This window comes from Heptranchias perlo, chromosome 31, assembly GCF_035084215.1.
Source record: "Heptranchias perlo isolate sHepPer1 chromosome 31, sHepPer1.hap1, whole genome shotgun sequence".
In the NCBI taxonomy this organism is placed as follows: Eukaryota; Metazoa; Chordata; class Chondrichthyes; order Hexanchiformes; family Hexanchidae; genus Heptranchias; species Heptranchias perlo.
The window spans coordinates 1,020,552-1,039,727 of NC_090355.1; the positions used below are offsets into that span (position 1 = coordinate 1,020,552).

General features: G+C 45.1%; 1 protein-coding gene across 2 annotated transcripts in view; it reads right to left on the bottom strand.

The window, feature by feature from the left end:
- LOC137300368 (tubulin beta-4B chain-like) overlaps positions 1-18,683 on the bottom strand; it is a 45,621-nt gene extending 26,938 nt beyond the window's left edge. For both annotated transcript variants that reach the window (XM_067969452.1, XM_067969451.1), the window contains exon 1: positions 18,627-18,683. In XM_067969452.1, the coding sequence (XP_067825553.1) occupies positions 18,627-18,683 (57 nt within the window). The remainder of the gene's footprint in view (positions 1-18,626) is intronic.
- Between the last annotated feature and the right edge of the window lie 493 nt (positions 18,684-19,176).

Genomic DNA, 19,176 nt, shown 5'->3' on the forward strand with positions numbered 1-19,176 from the left:
ATACAAAAGCAAAGAAGTAATGCTAACCTATACAAATCACTGGTTGGGCCACAGTTACAACATTTCATCCAGTTTTGGACACACTACTTTAAGGAGCATATCAAAGCCATAGAGAAGGTGCAGAAGAGATTTACCAAGATGTCCCCAGGCTTTAGCTTTGAGAAAGACTGAAGAAACTGGGGCTCCTTTCATTACAGCTGAAAAGGTTAACAGGAGATCTGATAGGATGTTCAAAAGGTTTTGATAAGGTAAGTAGGGAAAAATTATTTCCACTGGTTGATGAACTGGTGGCTAGAGGGCATAAATTTGAAATCATCACCAAAAGAACAAAGGTAAAGGTTAGGAAGAAAATCTTTACACAGGTTATTGGGGATATGGAATACCCTACTAGAAATAGCAATGGATGCAGAATCCAGAATTGTTTTATTTTGTTCAAAAAGAGAAGTGAATAAGTATTTGGCAAAGAATAAAATAAAAGGGTATAGGGAAAGGGCAGTGGTATGGTGAATAGCTCTTTCAGAGAGCTATGGGCTGAATAACTTCCTTCTGTGCTGTAAGATTCTAAGATGTCATGTCTCTAATGAAACTTTATGGAGCAAGGAAAGACCTGTGGAAAATGGTTGGAATCTTACACCCTGACTCCATCCCCTACAGTTTGTGAGGACTGGAGGAGAGCAGGGCAGTCAGTCCAGACTCGGCTGCCTTTACATTTCTCGGGCGTATGTCTTCTGTGCTGTCTTCCAGGATGCAGCTGGTGGCATAATCTGACCACCAGCTTTTAAAGAAATGTATTCTTGGGCAGTGGGCATCACTGGTGAGGCCGGCATTTATTATCCATCCCTAGCGGGGCCTTCTTAAACCGCTCAGTTTGTTGTTCTTTGTAGTGGATTGATACAATGGAGTGGCTTGCTAGGCCACTTCAGAGGACAGTTAAAAGTCAACTACATTGGTGTGGAATTGGAGTTACATACAGGCCAGACTGGGTAAGGACCGCAGGTTTCCTTCCCTAAGCGACATTAGTGAACAGTTGGGTTTTTATGACAATCCGATAGCTTCATGGTTACCTTTTTACTGATACCAGCTTTTTATTTCCATATTTTTTAAAAACTGAATTCAAATTCTCAAACTGCCATGGTATGGATAGAGCTTTCTCTGCTATGCATAGGTGTGGGTCTGCATACTGGCATTTTTAACAACATGCTGTTGGAGGATAGATGCATCAAGGAGTCATTTTGAGGTTCTGGATTGACTGGAAAAGGAAGAAGGAACATAGGAATTGCCAGACAAAAAAAGACTAAAGTCCATCTGGTTGGCCTGCCAGCATCCTGGTAGTTGCAATGTACATTGATAATGGAGTTGTTGACTAATCATAGCAATCAATCTCTATCAATTAGTCTACAACAGACCCAGACATGAGGAGAGGAAAACGCCAGTGGTGAAGAGCTTTGGGAACCACAGGTCCAAAGTCACCTGTTTCTCCCAAGCCTGCTACACACTTACCATGTCATCTCTCAAATTACTCATATACTGTATCACAAAATATTATTTTCTGAAAGAAATCTATCTAATTTGCATTTGAATGAATCAATACTAACTGCTTCCAGCGTCTCCCTAGGGAGCTGTTCCACAGATGGACCACTCACATTGGCTATGATTTTAGCATGGAACTCAGTGGGTGGGTAATTAGTTGCGTGGGAAACTCGGAAATAATTTGAGCAGGTCAGATTGAGCGATCGCAACTCAATTGAACTAACCAGGTCAGGATAAGTGAGTACATTTGCTGATTCACCCGCATCCTGTGTTGGTCAGCCTCACTGAAAACAATGCATTCATACAGTGAATACATCATATTCAGTCACTCACAGATCTGTTGTTTATCTCCTTGTAGGAGGAGAATGCATAATCTAAGGGAGAGGACTAGAACTGGAGGTGGTCCACTACAAATAGTCCAGTTGACAGATGCAGAGGAGGACACGATGGACATCAGTCGGACCGTTGCATCCCTATCCGTCAGAGATAGAGAGACTGGCAACAGAACTTTAACATCTTTCACACACAGGATCAATTGATTTTATCAATGTTTGAACTGTTTCAGACCTCAGTATGGTCGTTGGAAAGATTGTCACTTTTTCAATGAATAATTAATATCAGTTTCTGTGTCTTCCAGGGCCTGCATGCCTTCAAGAAGAACCTGCCGACATGGAAGAAAGCAATGCCTCAGAGGATCATTTCTTCTGAGGGTGCACCATCACAGGACATACAGCCATGCACCAGCATTAATACTCGCACTTCAGTTAGTCGGGTTATCACCCGGTGATTCATCACTCAAGTGAGCATGAGCAGACATTGGTGGCAGGGGCAGCTATGCAGCTATCATGTGGGGTGGGGCGGGGGGGGGGGGGGAAACGGGGAACGACGCGATCCTCTCCAAACTCTGCTCAGCTGGACACAAATGCTGAACCCCGGGGGCCATTGTTGAGAAGGAGAATGATTGAGGTGCAGCAGCACTTTGTCCATTACCTCGCAAAGTTATCACGCACACTCTCCACAACAGCGGATAGGACGGAGGAGTCCAACTCCATCGCTAGTGGAATGTTGTCGTAGGTAAGTGCGAGAATGTCTACGATGGAGAGAATAGCAGCCTCCATTGAGCTTCAAGCACGGATCTCTAATGAGTCTATGCAGACTCTGGATGCCTTGAACAGGCTGACTGATACCTTATCCGTGGCCTTACATCGCAGCACATCTGCTCACCAACCTGCTGTCTCAACAGGGTGGTGGGAGTGATGTTGCGCTGGCCCAGGAGAAGGATGATGGCGAAAGGGGACATGGAAGCGGGGACTCTACTCAAAGTGCTCCCACATCTCACCCGTTGCCCTCCACCCTCCTCAACCAGTACTCGTAATGCTGCTTCCTGTCCCGATGGCAGTCTGCCCCTGCACAGGTGCACGTGGAGCAATCTTTGGTGGGGCCCTCACAGGCTCCAGAACCCAGAGGTCGTAGACCAAGAGCATCTCAGCAGTCAGGGCAGGGATCTGAGCAACCTGCTACTACCTCTGCTGAAGCCACAGGGGATACACCAGATAGCAGCAGTAGGAAGAGAAAGGCTAAGCAATTGTAATTCACCAAGCGTATGCATCAAGGGTGTTTGACAAAATGGCATGTTGCTCATTTATATATTTTGTTTGTTGTGGCACATTAAATGTAATCATTATCACCACTGCCACATCTTGGCCATTATTGCGTCGTGTGTGTGAATTCACCCTTTCATTTACTTCATCATGAATGCTGAGACACGCGACACCCATTGGGTGGGTGTGTAATGGGTGTATGCGTGATTGAAGGACTGTTTTGTGCAAAGGGAGGTGCGGGGTGGTGGTGCTGGCGGCAGTAACTCAAAGTCTTCAATTTGCACATCTCATTATGAGAACCGGTGAGAGATGACGGAATCCCTGGCATCGCGGGCAGCAATGTGCGCAGCTGCTCTGGCGATGGGTTCCCCATCTTCATTTTCCTCCTCCTCCTCCTCCTCTTCGATGTTGCCGCCAACTGAGGATGCTTGATGAGCGCATTCGACCTCCTCCACCTGTAACCCTCTCTGCTGCGCTATGTTGTGCGGGACGCAGCACACGACGATTATTGTGGACATCCTCGCTGGTGAGTTCTGAAGGGCTGCCCCAGATCTATCCAGGCACCTGAAGCGTATCTTCAACAGGCCTACGGCTTGCTCAATGACACACATGGTGGTGATGTGGCTCTGGTTGTACCACTGCTGTGCTTCGTTGGTACAGTTTCTCACAGGTGTCATGATCACAACTGCTGGGGGTATCTCTTGTCTCCAAGGAGCCAGCCCTTAAGTCTATCTCCTGTGTGGAAGGGGTCCAGGATGTTGGACTCGCGCAAAATGAATGAATCGCGACTGCTGCCAGGCAATCCGGCAAACACTTGCAGAAATCTCTTCTGGTGGTCGCACACCAGCTGTGCATTGATGGAGTGATAGCCCTTTTGGTTGATGAACAGTCCTGGTTCATGTGGAGGTGCTTGGATGTCTACATGTGAGCAATCGATTGCACCCTGCACCAGTGGGAAGCCAGCCAGAGAATGGAAACCCACTGCCCTCAGTCTGGCTGATGATGTCGCTGGGGAAGTAGTCAGATGACCTGGCAAACAACCCATCCGTCACCTGTCTTATACACTTATGTGCAGACGATTGACACACCCAGGAGATAGCACCAGTGGCACCCTGGAAGGATCCAGAGGTAAAGAAATTGAGGGCAGTTGTGACTTTTAACTGCGACAGCAATGCGTGTCCACCAGGCTCAGCCGAGAGCAGCTCTTCATGAAGCAGCGTGCAGATGTCTGCTACCACTTGGCAACTCAATCTCAGCCTGCAGAGGCACTCAAAGGTCCAGGAAGCTCAGCCTCTGTCTGTAGACTCTCTCATGTGGGTAGTGTCTCTTGCAATCTCAGCCCCTCCATTGGTCCCCTCTCTGATCTTCTCCAGGTCCTTGTTGTGCACCTATCTTGAGCAACTGCAGATTCCAGAACTGCACAACGTGCCTGCCGCGGATGGTGATGTGCCTCCTCCTCAGATGTACTGTGGACTACATCCATTGCGGCCCCCATCCTGATCTCGTCTCTTTGAGGGGCTCCAAAATGTAGGTAAATTTGTCTGAACACAAGAATTCTGAGTCTCAACAAAGAAATCTCAGTCTTAACACAAAGAACTCTCAGCCAACCATTTGTCAGAGTGCCCAGCTGCAATACCTCACCTTTTATTGAGATGTGTCAATCATGGTTTAAACAGCCAAATGAGCTTCGGCTGCAACTCGCCTCCATTTCTTTGGCGTGTTTCAGAAGCCACAGGAAACACGTTCAGGAGTCGTTAAATCCGTTTCTGTTGCAGAATCCACAAAAAGTTAAGTACCTAAATTGTTTCAGCTACCTGAATTGGCCCACTGGCTTTAAGTGGAGACAGGACTTCCGGGTTTCTGTTGTGCGTGTGTGCGCATCCTGACCCGTCTGGGTTAAACCCGGAAGTGGGCGCGTTGGAGCCGGGATGTGTTCCCGCTCCAAAAAGCTGCTGCTTTAACCTCCTACCCGCCCCCCCAACCCACCCATTCTTGGGGGTTAAGCTTACCCCCATTGTTTCCACAGATTAGTTTTGAATTTACCCCCTTTCTAGCATAGGCCGCGTCACCTCTCAACCTTCTCTTTTCCAATGAGAACATGCCCAATTTACATAATCGCTCCTCATAATCCAATCCCTCCATCCCCTCAATCACTCTGGTTGCTCTCTTCTGTATTCTTTCAATAGCTGCAATATCCTTTTCGTACTGTGGCGACCAGAACCTTACACAGCATTCTAAGTGCGGTCGCACCAATGATTTATAAAGTAACCCCACTCTTTTGGCTCAATACTGATCTTTTAATACATCCCAATATCTGATTTGCTTTACTCACTGCCACTGAGCATTGTTGCAATAGTTTCAGTTTATTATCAATCAGGACCCCCAGATCTCTTTCATTTTCCATGCACAGCATTTACATTCCATTTAAGTAATAGGCCCTTTCTCGATTTTTCATCCCCATGTGAAGCACTTTGCATTTCCCAACATTGAATTTAATCTGCCAACTGTCTACCTAATTCCCAGGTATATTCAAATCCTCCTGCAGCTCATCCTGTTCAGCTTTAGAGTCTACCACTTTCATTAGCTTTGTATCATTTGAAAATTTAGCCACTGTGCTTGTGACTCCTAGCTTCTGATCATTTATAAAGATATTAAACAAAAAAGATCCCAAATCAGACCCCTGTGGGACCCCGGTGGTAACATTCTCCCAGACTGGTGACAATCCCTGTACCATCACCCTCAGGGTTCTATCGGTCAACCAGTTACTTATCCGTTGTAAAATATTTCCACTGATTCCTGCTTTCTTTATTTTCAGTACCGGCCTTTGCAGAGGAACTGTATTAAAGGTCTTACTGAAATCCAAGTAACCACATCCACTGCCTTTACCCCTATCAAGCTCCTTTGTCACACCCTCAAAGAAAATCAGTAAATTAGACTGACAAGACCTTCCTTCATGTACCCATATTTTATGATTTTATTTCTATCCAGATGCTCCACGATCTTATCTTTAATGAGGGTTTCCATAACTTTACCCACAATGGACTCACTGATCTGTAGTTTCCTGGGTTACTTTTGCTACCTTTTTTTAAAAATAGGGGTAACATCTGCCTTTCTCCAGTCCCCAGGCACCTCTCCAGTATTCAGTGATTTCTGGAAGATCTGTCCCAGAGTTCCTGCAATTTCCTCCCTTATTTCCTTAAGGTTCCTCGAATGCATCTTATCCAGCTCCTGAAATTTATTCACCTTAGGTTTGTACAGCTGTTGGCAACCATGCTGGTAGTAATGTGAATAGTGTCACAACTCACCTGTGCAACACCTTCTAGTTCCCTTTCCAGATCAAATTAAGTTACCTGTCTCCTCCTTGGTAAAACGGAGGCAAAAAACTTATTTAACACTTTTGCAGCCTGTGTAGCATCACCCAATCTCAATTTCAGTGGCCCCACTCCATCCCTCGTTTTTCCTTTTCTCTCAGTATAACTAAAAAAAAACTTCCTTCACTTCTCTTGCCATATTCAATTTAAAAATTTTCTTTGCCATTTTGATGCCCTTTTTACACTCCAGGTATGCCTTGGTATTGAATCTGTCTTAATTCTGTACCATTTTCCTTCATGTGCTTAAATGCTTTTTGCCCCGCTTCGCTATGTGTTGCTTGGTTGTCCCATTCAACCAAGAAGGAGTGCTTTTAAGCTTGGTACCTTTGCTTTGCATGGGTACACATTGGTTCACTGCATTCAGAATCACCTCTTTGAAGGAATTCCACAGATCCTCTACTCTCCCAGCTACATTTAAACCTTCCAGGCCCACTCTGACAAGACTGGTCAAGCATTTAAAGTTGGTCCTCTTAAAATTTGGCAATTTTGTTTGGGTTTTAGTAACCACTCCAATTCTCATTATGTCATATGTGACATTATGATCACTGGTATTTAAAAGCTTCACCCACCCTTGTGTTGGAGATTTGATCATTCTTATTACTCAATCAAATCCAGCATGTTTTCTTCCTTTGTTGGCTCTTCTACAAACTAAGTCATAAAACAGTTTTCCATTAACTCTAGAAATCCCTTCCCTGTCCTACCAGTAGAGACGTGGGGCCAAAATTTGTTGGCAAAATAAAATGAATTTTATACACACGCGTTATTAGTGTGTAGATCATCCAGCAATTTGTGGCGAGGAAGAGAGTTGCAGATTGCTGGATAATTTGCCTCACTCCGCGTTAGCCTTGCAAAAACTGGAGCTCGCCGTCAATCTCCCCATGAGTTAAGAAATTGCTGCATTTGCGCAATAATTACAAATTAAGCTCACTGCAGAAAGGTAGGGCTGGTACTTAACAGTGTAAAGAACCCTTTTAATGATGAGATTTATGTTCCTGAAATAACACTCAACCTCTCCGACCTAGAAGGGAACAATTGAAACTGTGGAGTCTCATTCCTGCAGGTAGTAAATTGTTCTTAGAGATTTTTACATTTTCTGCTTGTTTTTTTCTCTCTTAATCCAATCTTTCTTTCCCTCTCTTTCTGTACCCGATTTGACTAATTCACCCAATTTCCTTCTCCGTTGTTCCTGTTTCTTTCTTAATCCTTAAATCTCATTGGTTAAGGAGATAGACTGTTGGCCCCGTTGTTCACCAAGGTCCCAGATGCCCGTTATCAGCGTGCACTTCCAGCATTTTGTGGCGCAAAAAATGTGAGCTGAAGGGTGAAGAAAAAAGTCTAACTAATGGGGCATGCCGTGAGATACCCCGCTCCAGCAAATTCTGGGCCATTACTGTCCCAGTCAATTTCTGGCAAGTTTAAATCTCAAACTACTATAGTTGGTCCCTTACCAGTTGCCTTCCTTATCTCATTCCTTATCTCATTCAAGGCTTTCAATTTGGCTTTGGGGTCTATAGAATACCTCCAGTAATAATTTTACTCTGTTACCATCCATTAATTCCAACCAAAATGATTGTGTGTCTGCCATTTCCTTTTTTATATCCTCTTTCACTTGTGCCTCAATACTGGAGTTTATATAAACTACCACACCACCTCCTTTTCTCCTGATTCAGTCTCTTCTAAACAAGTTATATCCTTCCAAATATGTTTCCCATTGATTGGAATTATTCCATCATGTCTCTGTGACACTAATGATATCCAACCTATCAAACTTTGCAAGATCTTCCAGATCACACATCTTATTTGTCAGACTTCTTACATTAATGCAACCACAGCTCCAATGCTTTTTACCTTTCCCATTTACTTTATAAACAAAGTAAAAATGTTTATATCGCACTATTGTAATTAGACTTATTAAACTTTGATTTGTGTTTTCACTGGTACACCTTAAAGTTTGCTCCAATCGGTACAGGTGTTCTCTTACACCTACCACAACCACTCCACATCTAGTTTAAACACCTCCCACCATTCTATCTATCCTACCTGCCCACACCTCTACCTCCCTTTTGTTCAAGTAGAGCCCATCCAGTCTGTATGGGCTCCCCCGATCCAAAAAGGCATCCACTGTTTGAGAAACCAAAATCCTGATTCCCTACACCAAAGCCATAGTCACAAAGTGCCTGTTTACCCTCTGTCTCTCTTCACTAGAACGTGGAAAGGGTAGTATTTCAGAAAATACTACACTTGAGATCCTCCCCTTAAGCTCCCTTCCTAATGCCCTAAATTTAGCATGAAGGACCTCTGGTCTACCTCTACCCATGTTATTCATTCCCACATGGACGACAATTGGTTCCTCACCTGCTCCCTCTAGCATTCTGTCAACCTGGGATGTCAGATCCTCGACCAGTGTACCCAGGAGGCAACACACCATTTGTTTTTCTGGGTCTAGTTTGCACAGAATTCTATCTGTAAACAAAATGATTGCATCTAATATCACAACTTGTCTGCTCTTCTTTCTTTTTCCCTCCTTCCCTGACAGGCTGCTGGATTGCCCCAGTGCATGGTCTATCCTCGCCCGAGACTGCTGGATTGCCCCAGTGCATGGCCTATCCTCGCCCGAGACTGCTGGATTGCCCCAGTGCATGGCCTATCCTCGCCCGAGACTGCTGGATTGCCCCAGTGCATGGCCTATCCTCGCCCGAGACTGCTGGATTGCCCCAGTGCATGGCCTATCCTCGCCCGAGACTGCTGGATTGCCCCAGTGCATGGCCTATCCTCGCCTGAGCCTGCGGAATTGCCCCAGTGCATGGCCCATTCTCGTCTGTCGCAGTCACCTCCTCTCCACATCACCTCTCTTCAGAGGAGAGAACCTGTTGGAGAGCATCAGGAATGACTGGCTCCTGCCTCACTACCTGACCATAACTTCTCGCCCCCTTTCTAACAGAGACTCACTCTCCTCCTCTAGGTACTGGGGTCTCCTCTTCTACTCCAACCACCAGTGTGGTCTTCTCTTAATACATCATCTATAAAAACTTCTCTCTCCCTAATATTTTGATGCATGTCCAGTCGCTCACTAAAGCTGACCACTTCAGCCTTGAGTGCATTGACCAGTTTGCAGTTGTTGCAGATGAAACCCTGCAGAAATTGGGCCTGGAGGCAAACATCTCAACTTCTACAATGCACATCTTTGTGCAACTTTAAAGTTTGAAGATTGTTTGAGGAAAAAAGACCCGAGGAGAAAAAAGGCAAAGACAAGCCTCCTTCAATTTAAATTCCTTGAATTCCCCCTCTCCCTGTTTCTCTTTTTCTTTTGACCCTCGGTTAAATTACTTAGCACTTCCTTCCCCCTCTGCAACTAATTCCCATTCTCAAATTCCTGTTTTAAGGTCCTCACTCTGCTGTGGTCTAGCTGTGTGCTCTTGTAGATAGGCCCTCTAATACCTTTCAGGAGGCTTCCCTCTCGACACTATTGAGACATGGGCAAAACTCGTGTCAACGTCTTCTGTCAAGAGCCACAAAGGGATCGATAAAGAAGTGGGACTCTGAGATCAGGCGGTTGGAGAGAAGGTGCTTGAACTGAAGTCCAACTCAACCTCGCCACTGAAGATCTGACCCTGCAGCAGGCGTATGAAGAGAAGAACGGCACGCTACACTGAAGGACCTATGACTAATTGGGTCCCGAGGCACGTTTGTCAGTCCACATCTCCAGGTCCTGCGGGACCTGTCTGTGGTTCGTCCTTCTACTCGCTGGAGAAAGGCAGGGCCGGTCTGTAAACAGTTCAGTGGGCTGACAACGAATCCCTCGTCACAGATCCAGAGGGAATCAATATCAAGGCCTGTGACTATTATGCTACCCCTTTCTCTCAGGAACCGACCAGCAAGGACACCCTCAGGGTTTTGTAGGAGGTCCTGTCAAGGATCACGCTGAGCAGCTCAAGGTTTCTGCTAACCTTTGTAGAGTTGTCTGGTGGCCTCCACCAACTGTTCTGGAATAAAGCTCTAGAACGATTACACACAGGTCTTGGGGGATGCACCAGCAACTGGGAAGATGACTCTCTCTTGGCACAGGGCAAGAAGGGGGAATTCCCATCTCCTGAAATACTGGTGTCCAGTCTCCCTCCTCAGCATGGATTATAAAATCTTTGCCGGGACTATTTCTGCTCACGTTGGCTTTGTCCTGGTCCACGTGATCTACCCTGACCAGTCCTACATGGACCCAGGCTGCTCAACTTGTGATAACATCCACGTGGTCTGGGATCTGCTCCACCTGCCCCAGAGGACCGGTCTGGAGAGCACGTTCCTTTCCCTAGATCAGGAGAAGGTGCTCGACAGGGTGGATCACGGATATTTGTTTGGCACTCTGCGGGCGTTTGGGTTTGGAATGCATTTTGCTGCCCGGATCCACTTTCTATATGCCGTTGTGAATTTTCTGATTATAGTTAACGGACCTTTGACGGCCCATCCTCCCCTTTGCTTTGGGAGAGGATTGTGTCAGTGTTGATGTTTTCTCTGCAGCCAATGCGGGTTCAGCAACATCCAAATGGACATGGCTGGATTTCTGGAACTTAGCCATCATCTGAGCTCAGTTGACAGCACTCTTGCCTCGGGCAGTAGGTTCAAGTCCCACACCAGGATTTGAGCATATAATCAAGGCCAAGATCCACTGGAGCATTGAGCGAGTACTGTAGAGTCACAGGAAACAAAGGCCCCATCTCTCCAGTCAGGCATTAAAGATCTTATGGCACTATTTGAAGAGCAGGGATTTCTCCTGATGTCCTGGCCAACATTCCACGCTCAATCAGCACCAAAAAGAGATTAATTGATCATTCACCTCGCTGCTAGTTATGTGATTTTGTGTGCGCGCAAAAAGATTGCTGCATTTACCAGTAATTAGTTGTATATGAAGCACTTTGGAATGTTTCTCAGCATCATATAAATGTAACTCAACAATCTGGTTCTAAATAATGTCAAACAAGTCACACATGTTTAGGCATTGATAATCAATGGACTATTGTATTTTGCACAGTACGTATGTTAGTGCAGGCACAGTGACCCAACCACAAAGTACAGGAGATGTATTAAACATAAGAAGATTAGGAACAGGAGTAGACCATTCATCCCCTCGGACTTGCTCTGCTATTCAATTAGATCATACCTGATCTGCAACTCAACTCCATTTTCCCACCTTTTGGGGGAAGAGAGTTCCAAATTTCTACTCTCCTTTGTGTGAAAAAGTGCTTCCTGATTTTGCTCCTGAATGGCCTCGTTTTAATTTTAAGATTGTGCCCTCTTGTTCTTGATCCTCCACCAGAGGAAATAGATTCTCCATATCAAATCCCTTTATCATTTTAAACACCTTGAACAAATCACCTATACTCAAGGGAATAAAAGCCAAGTTTATGTAACCTGTCCTCATAATTTAATCCTCTAAGCCCTGGTATCACTCTAGTGAATCTGCATTGCACCCCTATCCTTCCTGAGGTGCTGTGCCTAAAACTGAATGCTGTTGGGGTTTGAACAAGGCTCTAAACAACTGAAGCATAACAAATTGAGAAGAGATTTCTTTAGCCAGAGTGGTAACAATGTGGAACTCACCATCACAAGCAGTTGAGGCGAATAGCATTTAAGGGGAAGCTAGATAAACACATGAGGGACAAAGGAATAGAAGGTTATGTTGATAGGGCTAGATGAAGAGGGGTAGGGAGAGGCTCATGTGGAGCATAAACACCAGAATGGATCAGTTGGACCGAATGGCCTGTTTCTGTGCTGTACATTCTATGTAATTCTATGTATGCCAGCCCCCTTGAGATAAAGGCCAACACTCCATTAGCCTTTTTGATTGCTTCTAATGCCTGTATACTGGCTTTTAATGATTTGTGTACTTGGACTCCCAAATCTCTTTTCTCCTCTATAGTCCCTAGTTTCGCAGCATTTAGAAAATACATTGATTTATCTTTCTTGCGTCTAAAGTGGATGACCTCACACTTGCCCACAATGAACTCCATTTGCCAGTTTTGCCCGCTCACTTAATCACTAAGTCCCTTTGCAACTTCCTGCTCTCAACTGCACTACTTACTGACTCTCCCAACTTAGTGTCATCTGCAAACTTGGCTATATAACTCTCTATTCCTTCATCCAAGTCATTAATTGTGAAAAGCTGAGGTCCCAGTAGAGTCCCTGGGGAACTCCACTTGTCACATCCCACCAATCAGAGTACTTACTCTTTATCCCCACTTTCTGTCTCCTACCTCCCAACCAATTTCCAACCCAAGTCAAAAGACTACCTCCAATCCTGTGGTCTCTCATTTTTACTAACAGTATCAAATGCCTACGGAAATCCATATAGATAACATTCATAGACACTCCCTTATCTGTGACCTCCTCAAAAAATTCAACTAGATTAGTCAGACATGACTTAATCTTAAAGTCATGTTGGCTCTCTCTGATCACAGAAACAGGAGTAGGCCATTAAGCCCCTCGAGCCTGTTCCACCATTCAATTAGATCACGGCTGATCCGTATCTTAACTCCATCAACCACCTTGGTTCCGTAACCCTTAACACCCTTGCCAAACAAAAATCTATCAATCTAAGTTTTGAAATTTTCAATTGACCTAGTCTCAACAGCTTTTTGGGGGAAAGAGAGTTCTAGATTTCCACTACCCTTTGTGTGAAGAAGTGCTTCCTGACATCACCCCTGAATGGCGCAGCTCTAATTTTAAGGTTATGCCTCCTTGTTCTGCTCTCCCCTACCAGAGGAAATAATTTCTCTCTATCTACCCTACCAACTCCTTTGATCATCTTAAACACCTCAATTATATCAACCTCCCCCCCCCTTAATCTTCTATATTCAAGGGAATACAAATCTAGTTTAGGCAGCCTGTCCTCGTAAGCTAACCCTTTTAGCCCTGGTATCATTCTGGTAAATCTGCATTGCACCCCCTCCAAGGGTAATATATCCTTCCTGAGAAGCAGTGCCCAGAACTGAACGTAGTACTCCAGATGGGGTCTAACCACTGCTCTGAATAGCTGTAACATAACTTACACCCCTTTGTACTCCAGCCCTTGTCTACCACGTATTATCTCAATAAATTCAACTAGGTTTGTTAGACATGACTTATATTTCACAAATCCATGCTGGCTCTCTCTAGTCAGCTCATATTTGTCCAAATGCTCAGTCACTCTTAATAACAGATTCTAGTAACTTCCCCACAACCGACATTAGACTAATTGGCCAATAATTTACTAGTTTATCTCTCCTACCCTTCTTAAATAATGGAGTGACATTGGCAGTTTTCCAATCCAAGGGGACAAGTCCTAAATTCATGATTCATTTGGAAGATCATGACTAATGCATCAGCAATTTTCTCACCTACTTCTTTTAATACCCTGGGGTGGGAACTATCGGGTCCTGGAGATTTGTCTATGTTTAATCTCATTAGTTTCACTATTACCATTTTTTATAACTTATATTGAATTTAGTTAGCTCATATTTGTTCACGTGCTCAGTCACTCTATCCTTAATGGCAGATTCTAGTAGCTTCCCCACAACTAGCGTAATACTGAAAGGTCTGTAGTTACCTCAACATCTGACTAATCTAAATTACTTGCACTGAGAGTTTGGAGACATTGTCCTAAGTTTTTGGAAACACTGAGGAGCAAAGAACATTTAGCCAGGGAAAATTGAACTGGCACATACCCTGGAGCTCTATCATACAACCACACATAGCACATTATGCCATGAGAACATTTTCTACAAACTGAGTATGTGGTTTTTGCAGAACCTATCAACTTAGGCTATAATTTTATTCATGGAAAGTACAGAATCCATCTTTATATTAAATATCTTGTGTCTGGGCCACTGTGCAACAGATCTGCAGGGTCCCACTTCCCCAGAGATGAACACATTTCCCATTACTACAACCATGTTTGAAACCAGGATCCTCTAGCAATCATAATAAACAATCAGGAATCCCTTTTGAGGAATCTCACTGGGCAAGAGTGATCACGTGAGTTTCGTTCATGTCACTTTCTATAATCACAATGACACTGGTAAGCACACAGCTAACTATCTTCCCAAGTACCACACCAACATCCTCACCAAGGCCTCCCCCGTAGCTTCTGTAACAAGTGACTCAACCTCAATGATTGAGGATCGACATGGAGTCAATGGGCCGAATGGCCTCCTTCTGTGCTGAATCAGAGACTTAGGGAGACATTAAAATGGTCAGAGATCACCTTACCAGCAACACCACCCTCTAACTTCCCCAAACCCCACTACCCTCACCCAGGAAAAAAAATCCCCAGCCCCCTCATTAATCTAAACTCTCAAATGCTTCCATCCCAAGGGCTTTAAAAAAAAATTCGTTCATGGGATGTGGGCATCGCTGGCGAGGCCAGCATTTATTGAGGTGGTGGTGATGAGTCGCCTTCTTGAACCGCTGCAGTCCGTGTGGTGAAGGTTCTCCCACAGTGCTGTTAGGTAGGGAGTTCCAGGATTTTGACCCAGCGATGATGAAGGAACGGCGATATATTTCCAAGTTGGGATGGTGCGTGACTTGGAGGGGAACGTGCAGGTGGTGTTGTTCTCATGCTGCTAACTGAAGTGCACCTGGCACATTACTGGCCGAGTCATTCATCAGCTTGGCTGCTTGTCGCTTTTCTCTGCTAAATTCTACTACTTCAGGATCATCCTGGGGGGCAAGGCAACCCAAGGCTCCTGTTCTCCATGGGAAACTGCCTCCTCAAACCTCTTCCTCCCCGCGTCAAATGCAAAGAGATCGCAAATTTCTTAAACATTTGAGATCATCTGTGCAGCTGCCACTGCCACTACCTCCCCACATTCAACCTTACGTTCAATCCCCGGTCACACTGCAGTTTCTCTCCCATTTCCCCCTCTACTCTCTCCAAACTCAACTCTTCTATGACAACCATCTCCTGTTCCCTCAATCCTTTCCCAAGCCTCAATACCCTCTCCCCCCACCCCCCCCAGCCTCCATGCTTACAGGCATTGCTAATGACTCCCTTTGCTCAGGCATCATCCCCCATCCTTTCAAAACCACTGTCACTATTCTCTCCTCAAAAAGGCCCACCTCAAAATCTACCTATCCTCTCCAAATACAAGCCCATATCTAACCTCCTCAAAACATGTCATCACCTCTCAGCTCCATGCCCATCTTTCCCAAAACTTCCTGTTGAAATCCCATCCTTCTGGCTTCCACCCTGCACAGCACTGAGACCATCCCTACCAAAGTCACCAATGACAGCCCCTAGCTACCATGCATTATCCTTACTTGTTCTCAATTTCTCTGCAGTATATGATCAGCCATTCTCCTCCTTCACTCCTGTTCTGTTGTCCAGCTTCATGGGAACAGCTTATCTTCCCATCCTGCATGGAACTTGGTTCCCTCATCTTCCCCATGTACATGCTGCCCTTCAGTGACATCTTCCACAGGAACAGGGTCAGCTTCCAGGAGTATGCTAGCAGCTTCCGGTTCCACCTGTCTATCATTTCCCTTGACCCCGTAGATCAAATCATCAGGAAGACCAAAGCCATCATTTTCAGCCCCTATCATAAACGTCATTTTTTTGCCACACAAATTATTACCTGCTCTGCTCACGTGTTTAGTGCAAAATCTTGCTGTCCTATTCATCCTAAATCGCTCATCCTATCCATCACCAAGATCTCTTATTTGTAGCTCTATCATTTGTCTCCATTCCATTGCCACCAAAACCATAATCCATGTTTTTCCACAATGTCATCCTTGCTGGCCTCCCATCTTTCATAAATCCAGGTTGTTCAAAACTTAGCCCATATCCTGTCCTGCGATAGGTCCTGCACACCCATTCTTACACCTTGGCCTCAAGGACTCAAACTCTGTCCCTAAACTCATCCACTTTAAATCATTCTAAAAACCATCTTTTCGACCAAGCTTTCAGTTACCTCTAACTCAGCTCAGCATCCATTCCTTTTATCTATATTTCCACCTCCCTTTGAAGTGCTTTGAATGGTTTCTACATTAAGGGCATAATATAAATATCAATTGTTGTTGTGACCTTATTGTTCTGCACTTGATCCTCTCACTGAAATCTTTTCAGAATATCTGCACGGGTATTACAAGGATTATGATAGCTGACTTCACCATCCATAACAACACCTTTGAGATTTTAAAATCCTGGCAGTGAAAAAAATCTAAGTGTAAGATGTTTTCAGCTGCTGTCCATTCTGTTGCTACAGATGCTGCTCTGTCATTTCATGCATCTCTGATCCAATGACAGTAAAAGTAAACCAGGCAGAGGTATAGCACAATCTGACTTTGCTGAACTTACTCCCATCAACCCAGCTGCACTCTAAAGCCTTGGTTCCCACAGCTCCTCTGATTCCTTGCCTGCTTAATACCAGCTCCAGCTTTCTCCCCACTCAGTGCCAGCTTTCCATCATTTTAACCTTATCTCAGATTAGCAAGAACAACAGGCCATTTGACTATCAAAACTCATCCCTTCAGTACTCCGGCTCATGTAGCGCAACATGCACCCGCATACTGAACCACCCAGTCTTTGATTCCATCACCTTACGTGGTAGATTAATTCAACATTTAATCTTCCTTTCCTGAGCAAAGAATTTTTTCCACAGGACTTGCTGAATTTCATTTTCACTAATTTAAATTTAGGTTCTCTTATCACACTGAATCACCTTGAAATGTTCCGGTGCACCTTATCCGTATACCATTTTATACTTTCACTGGAACTTCCTCGGGGTCCTCCCAATCAGCCCTACGTGACTTCAGCGGAAGATTGGACGACACTCCAAATACATACGCAAATAGGGTTTCCACCGAAGTTCTGAAATTCCCGGCATTAATATCTACCTCACTAACATACCCTTCTTCAACAGTACGCCCCCTGCCCACCCCCACCCTGTGTACTGTAAATCTTCTACACAAATTCAGTATTCTTATTAGAAAATAAGGGGATGCACACACTAGCCTTTTGGATGGGTGGAGGAAGAAGACTTGCATTTATATAGCATCTTTCACAACCTCAGGATGTCCCAAAGCACTTTATAGCCAATGAAGCAATTACATTTTTAAAAAAAAAGTAAAGTCACTGTTATAATGTAGGAAATATGGTAGCCAATTTGCACACAGCAAGATACCACAAACAACAATGTGATACCTATCTATTTTTTTAAAGTGATGTTGATTGAAGGATAAATATTGGCCAGGACACTGGGGAGAACGCCCCTACTCTTCTTTGAAATTCTTTGGTTTAACATCTCATCCGAAAGATGACACCTCCAACTCCTTCAGCACTGCACTGGAGATACTATACACAAGAGATGCTACATGACATATTACTGGGGTTTGTGCTCAGATTCCTACCTGTATCTAGGTCACTTAGATAAATAATAAACAGGGCTCCAAAGCACGATCCCCTGCAGCACTCCACTCAGCACCTCACCTAGTCCAACAATACCCTCCACAAGTACCATTACACTTGCTATTTTAAAAAAAATCCTTATCCAATCTCACATTTTAACCCAGATTTACACCTGAAATATTAACTCCTGTCCTCTCTCCACAGATGCTGACTGACCTGCTGAGCCTTTCCAGTATACTGTGTCAGATTACCAGCATCAGCAGGTTTTTTTTTGGTTTTCACATGGATGTTAGTTTGATTAGTCTCTCGCGGAGATCTTGCCCCATTCAAAGGCTTACTGTAAATAATTAAAAGGCGGCGGAAAGTACCACAGGTCGCCGTTGCCGCGCTTATAAACCCTGGGCTGAAATCGCGCATGCGTGCACCGGAGCGCGCGCGCGCACACAAGATTTTAAAACGCTCGAGAGCGACGCCGGCCGCCATTGAACACGACGAAGAACCAGCGGTGAGTTCCGCGCTAACGGTCGGCGCGGCCCGCTCACAGAGCCCAAGCGGCCTCCACAAACACTGGTCTTTAATCGGATCCGGCGTTCGGCCCCACGCGGCGGCTCTCTCGCCGCAGCGCGACACGGGACCGCCCGGCCCCTTGCGTTCCCCCCCCCCACCCACCTTGTCACCACGGATAGCGCCCGATTTCCCCACCTCGGATGTCCTACTTTTCCTAATCCTAATGCGGCTAACGGTACAGACCTTGGCCCCGATCTGGTTGCCACACTGGCCAGCCTGAAGATGCACGATCTCTCGCATACCGAAAGCTCTGCCTAAACTACTCTAGCCGGGATAACTGATCGCTCAAATGAGCTCGCAACCCCCGCATCAATTGTTTATATAATTCTGCGTCATCGCCGCACATTTCCTATTGGACAGCCCCCGTGTCAATCAACCGGATCCGCATCCCATTGGTTTAATTCAACGGGGGCGTTGGCTTGCTGGTCTTTGATTAGTTTTGAGTGGCTGTTGCCTGGTAACCGCTGTACCCCAGCCTGTCACAATAACTGCTGTGACTTCACAATATCCTTTTCACCGTGTCATAAAGCAACTTAACCGCCTCAGTGTTCAAATTGTCAAAACAAAATAATACTTTAAAAATGACCATTAGTTTGTATGGTTTACACCCCTGGCAGCGAGTTAGGATGTGATGTGAAATGGTGTAGTGTGAAAGGCCTGCTGGCGCAGGTCACATAACACAAGTCTGATTGTTTCCAGGAGTTAAGAGGCTATCTTCACTGAAATGGGAATA